General features: G+C 41.9%; 1 protein-coding gene across 25 annotated transcripts in view; it reads right to left on the bottom strand.

Annotated features, from left to right (window-relative positions):
* Positions 1-233: 233 nt before the first annotated feature.
* CFAP20DC (CFAP20 domain containing) overlaps positions 234-6,000 on the bottom strand; it is a 261,970-nt gene continuing 256,203 nt past the window's right edge. For 22 of the 25 annotated variants that reach the window (XM_077858281.1, XM_077858282.1, XM_077858274.1 and 19 more), the window contains one exon: positions 4,289-4,802. In XM_077858281.1, the coding sequence (XP_077714407.1) occupies positions 4,690-4,802 (113 nt within the window). In that variant the 3' untranslated portion in view covers positions 4,289-4,689. Of the gene's footprint in view, positions 253-3,695; positions 3,979-4,288; positions 4,803-6,000 lie in introns of those variants that run through there. The other 3 variants (XR_013357811.1, XR_013357810.1, XM_077858275.1) reach the window with 3 other exon arrangements.

The raw sequence follows: 6,000 nt of genomic DNA, 5'->3' as shown, positions 1-6,000 counted from the left end.
TAGTGTGGTCAGGGATCAGTGAAATATCTGGGCAAAACAAAAACAAAAAGCAAAAAACCCACTGCCATCACCAAACAGTATACACGTACTCTCCCAACCAACTCACCAACTTGGGGACACACATTTCTGGGAGTTGTGGTGGAGGTCAGGGCTCACACGCCTGCAGAGGTGGAAGGTCATCTTCTGTAGCATTTCTTAAAGGAGCTTCTGTGGGTGGATAAGGCCCTTGAGATGTTCTATTGCAAAGGGGTTCTGAGGACAAAGAAATTTAAGACGTGCTATATATTCCACTCCTGCTTGGACATTCTTTCTTCATGTTAATTTATTTTAAAGCCATTGAGAACTTACTTCTCCAGATAAGACAAATGACCATTTCTGCTTCTCCAGTATTACCCAACATTGTTTGACCATGAGCTTCTTCCCCAAGCTCATAAAGCTTATTGACATTGAATAGCATTTGTTTCTTGAAACACATTTTGGGAAACGCTGATCCTCGAAGTGTAAAGGCTGACAATGGAGGGAAGAAAGAATCTGTACAGAGCAACGGAGAAGGAGTCAGAGGGCCCAAGCTTCTGAGAGGGCACCAGTGTCCTCCGGAGACCACTGTACAGTGTCTGTGATATCCACCTGATTCTGTCATTTGAATCTTCACTTTAATTTCCCCAGGGTGGGAACAGAACTGGGTTGGAAGTGAGGAGTCATGGATTCCATTTTCCCTTCTGCAGCTGAGAACCTTTGGACAATTAACTTCCTAAACTGAATCTCACTTTTCTCCATTATAAAATCAGAGTTTAAAGAAATAATCTTGATTGTCCTTTCTAGGCCCAACTAGATGATTCTACCTCAACTTTTATAATGGGAGAAAAAGGGAAGATAAGATTTGCTTGAATTCTCTTCATGACCAACTTCTCTGGAGTGCAAAAGGAATGATGTATGAAATAGAAATCCTGTAATGCAACCGTGTGTGGATCGGTGATTTCTAAATCCTCATTATTCTGGCCCCTCTGATTGAAGGTTGAGAGTCACAGGGGCAATCTGGATTAAAGCTGGTTTTAGTACTGTATTTGCTGTCACTCAACTGTCTCCCCCCACCCCCAGTAGTCCAGAAACTTTCAGCAGCTAGATCTTTAATTAAAGCCAAAGGGCAACTTTAAAATTAGTTCTTTTAATTAATTGTCCTGCAGGTTGAACAATCTGTGATTGCACTATCCTTGGTTATTAAACACAGTTTGCACTTCAAAAAAAAAAAAGTCAAGATATAGTTGAAATGACGGATTTAAATGAAGCTAATCTAAAAATATGGAGAAACACAATAGGGCAAATTATTATGCAAAAGTGCCTGTGTATTTTGCATATGCCAGTATTTTCCTTTAATATAATATAAAATTAAATTAATTGGAGAGAGCAATTATAATTGCCAGGGAAGCTAAATCATTGATCTGATGTCACATATTAGCTGACTGTTGTTTTTCCATGATTCTCATTACCTAGGTTCAGTAATTAAATAATAATTTAGAGACTAAAGACTTAAAGTCACTTGTTAAGTTGCATCCCAATATATATGAAACAAACTGAGTCAGTCCCAAAACGGACACCAAATTATCTTTAAAATATATTCTCATAGTGCATCAGCCTATTTTTCCAGGATCCATCTGTAATGGTTTCAGATATGACATTCCATACACATTTAATTGGAAAGGTAGAAATCAAGGTCCTGAAAGTGGAAACTAATCAACTCTTCCCTACCGATACATCTGCCATCAGACAAATCTTCTGTCCTCTCATCACGTTGGATCTGATCTCTAGCAGTGGTTCTCAAGCATTATGGCACATTAGAATTGCCAGGGGGTTTAAAAAATTTCCAATGCCCAGGTTGCACCTGAGACCTATTAAATCAGACTCTCTGGAGATGCAACCTAGGCATCGATAGTTTTATAAACTTCCCAGGAGATTCTAATATGCAGCAAAATTTGATGACCAGTGAAGCAGTACAGCCCAGTCAATGAATTGCTAAGTTAATTGGCTGTTCCATTTTGGTTTAAAATTATGTATGAAGCATATCTATTTTTAGTTTTCAACTCTTCAGTAGAAATAGCCTTAAGGGGATCCCTGGGTGGCGCAGCGGTTTGGCGCCTGCCTTTGGCCCAGGGCGCGATCCTGGAGACCCAGGATCGAATCCCACGTCGGGCTCCCGGTGCATGGAGCCTGCTTCTCCCTCTGCCTATGTCTCTGCCTCTCTCTCTCACTGTGTGACTATCATTAAAAAAAAAAAAAAAAAAAAAAAGGCCTTAAGATAGGGACACCTGGATGGCTCAGTCAGTTAAGCACCTGACTCTTGATTTTGGCTCAGGTCATGACCTCAGGGTTGTGAGACTGAGCCCTGCATTGGGCTCCATGCTTAGTGTGGAGTCTGCTTAAGATTTTCTTTCCCTCTCCATCTGCCCCTATCTGACTTGTGTGTGCTCTCTCTCTCTCTAATAAATAAATCTTAAAAAAAAATCACCTCAACAGAAATGAAGCTACTCCTTTAAAAAAGGACAAATATAATGTAAGAAGTGGATAATAAGAGGCCATGGTAGATACCTTTGGGAGTGTTTACTTGGTTCATGAGAAACCCATCCACATCAGAGGGTTCTGGTGATCATTGGACCAAAGTGGTCAAACAGAATGCCAAGTCTGGGATTTTTGAATTGAAATCCAGAATTCATATTTCTTCATGGTTGGATATATGGGTGTGGAATGGCTGAATGTACTGGCAGGTAGACTAAGTAGCTGAGAATTATGGGGGAGATAATTCATTTTGCAAACAAATCAGAGGTGAGTGGCAGAAACAATGCTTCTAGACTCCCAAAGTAGACATCTGTTGTTTTTGCTTGCTTGGCATCCCTCCTCATTTTGTTAGCCGTGCCTTATTCTTCAGGGACTATCTTACTCCCATTCCATGTGGTCCTGGGAATAACTGACAAGTCAAGCCTACCAGCCTTGCTCCTTGAGCAGAGACTCAAGGCAGAAAAGGTGGCACTGTCATTTTGGTGACCACTGTTGGGAGAAACTATGAGTTTCTGCTATAGGATCCCTGGGCTGGCTAGATTGCTGTGCCTTCTGGGGTCTGATTGTTCAACAAGTTTTTGAATTCTGAGATCAAGGGTGTTTGCTATTTGCAATTTAAGAATCCAAACACATTTTTCTAAGGTCCTAGCTCAAATCCACATGGAGGCTTGTAGCATTCTGTTTTGGGGCTCATGAGGTACTCTTGTATCAAGTATTTTTAGCTCACGGTGTTTTTGATATTTGTGGCTACACGTCTTAACTAGCACAGACCTATAGTCAACTCCCCTATTTATGTGGATGGTCCTGAGATGGACTAAAGCAGGTTCAAGGCTCTCTAGGTCCTACTCCAATCTTCAAGGTCATAACCAAGATAGTCTATTTTATCATTCTATAGCTTTCTGAAACATCCATTATTTGTTTGCATTTTGTAAGTATGAACATCTTGGGGAAAAATTCCTAACAAAGGTACGCTCTGTGAACAGTAGGATTAAAAGCTTATCAAACAGACACATGGTTCTAAATAATGTATGATCCCTTGAACAGGAGCCCAAATCTATTCCTGAAAAAAGAGCTCTTATTTCCTCTATCAAGCAACATTAAATGAAATTATAGTACTGCCATTAAATCCAATTGTACACCAGTAATTTTTCATTTCCAATGGTACTCTTCTTTATTAAAAAATCTTTATTAAATAACAAAATATTCCAGCTAATATAAGTACTTCCTTGAGCTCAATATTAATACACTTGGCACACAATTCAAGGCCATCTCCTCGAACTCAGGAAGTGCATGATTTTTTCCTTGTGACGCAGCAAGTAGAGTTACAGTGACAGCCTCCTCCATTTCTCCGGTCAAGTCACAGAAGTGGTGAGGTGTGTGGGGTGTTCAAATGGGTAACTTCTTAAATCTGGATCCATGGAGCTAGATCTGGATCACATTATTAGAATTCAGAGATAATTGGTAAAAACAAAAAAACACAAACGCAACAACCCCCAAACAAAAAAAGCACAGCACAGTACTAAGCAGCTTAAGTGATTAGCAATATTGTGATCCTTGGCAAACTCTGGATGAACCTTAATGAAACAGAACAGTGGGGCCTGTGCTAACAAAAATGCAATCATAAAGTCTGACCAGTCCACAGTGTTTCCTTTTCTAAGAGTCTAAGGAAGGTAAGTATTATCTTGGAATATTCTTGTAAGGAATGCAAGGTAAATAAACGGAGGCAGTTTAAAAAGTATTCTTTTGCCCATCATACTTTATTTTTAATACAAATAGGTAATAAAGGTACCCAGATATCTTATTAAACAAGAATACATTTCTGTGTATCAAGCCATCATTTACAGATTAACACTGCAAAAAGTTTGAATTAATAACTCTTAATTTGCTTCCATAAGATAAAGGCAATAAAAAAAAGATAGGGTGAGAACTAATAAGCAGTAAGAACCAATGCAAAGTCCTAAAATCTTGTCTCTGTATTAATTCCTTCACTGCCAAAAAATCACACGCATCTACAAAAAAAAAATGGAGGTATCCTTAACATTGAATGTTATTTACAAAATAACTTCATTTCTCTCACTTGCTTTGGATCCTGTGGGCCCACCTGGACATGGCCATTCTGGGCCCTGAAGCGGGGTCACCTCACACCAGCTCGTAGTATTTCCCCGTCTGGGGATCAAAGTAACAGTTCAGACACGGATCATACAGCAGAGTCAGCACTTCCTCATCCTCCTCCACACTTGGGTCTTCTTCACCTGCGGGGAGGGGAACCACAGACACATTAGCTGCCTGTCAGGCCTGGAGCTCCTGAATCGTGCAAGAGCAGGAAGGGCAAGGAGGCAGGAACCTCCAGCCCTCCTGGGAGAGGCTCACTCTGAGGGTGAACATCGAGGCCAGGATGGAGGAGCACTGCAGATGTGTGGACTCCGTACACGGCCTGCTTCACTGGAAAGGGACAAGAAAAGCTGAGTGTGGGAATGGGCAGGGAGGGCCAGAAGGAAGGGGCAGGGCCCAGGGATGAACAGGATCAGGGATATAGGAGTGGGATTCAAGACTTGAGGGTGACAGCTGCAGACTTCGTTGTGGGCCAGAGCTGTATGAGTGCACCCTAAAAATGCTACCAAGTAAACTGGAATTAAAACGATAATGTTTAGGAACACAAGTGCACAAAGCATAGAACACCAATGGAAAACCATCAGGTGATGCGATGTGCAATTTTATTAGAGGTAGGAAGTTTTGTCAAGTTTGCTAGTAACATGGACATGGCTTCATTTTTCTCTTGTGACCATGATTTAGACAGTTTGGAGGAACTCCTGCTGCCTGAGTGCTGAGCGAGTTTCCAACACATGGTTTCCAACACGTGGCATGGAATGAAAAAAAAAACCTGCTCTACTAAGATCTTTCTACTAAGATCTTTCTGTGCCCAGTGTTGTGCTAAGTGCTTATGTGCTTGATGCTATCACCAGCAAGCCAGTGCCTCTTGAGTACTTCTGAAAACCACGTAATAGGAGCCCAGAAGCCAGGAGGGAAGACTTTCCTGAGTGGAAAGGATCAGAGTAGGCTCAGGAAGGAGGGTGATTAGGCTAACACCCCTCCCTCCTCCTTAGCCAGGCTATGAAGGACTAGAGAAAACCCAATCCCTGGGGCTATGAGCTCACCAGGGTTACTTTCACAAGGGTTTGGGTGGTGGGCTTGGGACAGGGCTGGCACGAAACAGAGGCTCAGTCAATACTGAATATGTCTGGAAAGGGTGATCGTGGAACAAAGTCTATGATTAAAAGGGTGATCGCCCAGAGTAAGGGAAGGTGGTGGGACTCCATCTTTTCCAAATCAGAGCAAGCTGGTGCATGGACCCTGTCGGGACAGTGACAAACCCGAGTTAAGTCCCACGGAGCGGGGCCAAGATGGTGAAGTCGGGGTCTGAGATTCTACCACAGCCATTCCTCTGACCAC

The sequence above is a fragment of the Canis aureus genome, chromosome 19 (genome assembly GCF_053574225.1).
Source record: "Canis aureus isolate CA01 chromosome 19, VMU_Caureus_v.1.0, whole genome shotgun sequence".
Taxonomy (NCBI): domain Eukaryota; kingdom Metazoa; phylum Chordata; class Mammalia; order Carnivora; family Canidae; genus Canis; species Canis aureus.
The sequence above is the reverse complement of the archived record's forward strand: the minus strand, read 5'-3'. Positions and strand labels throughout refer to the sequence as shown.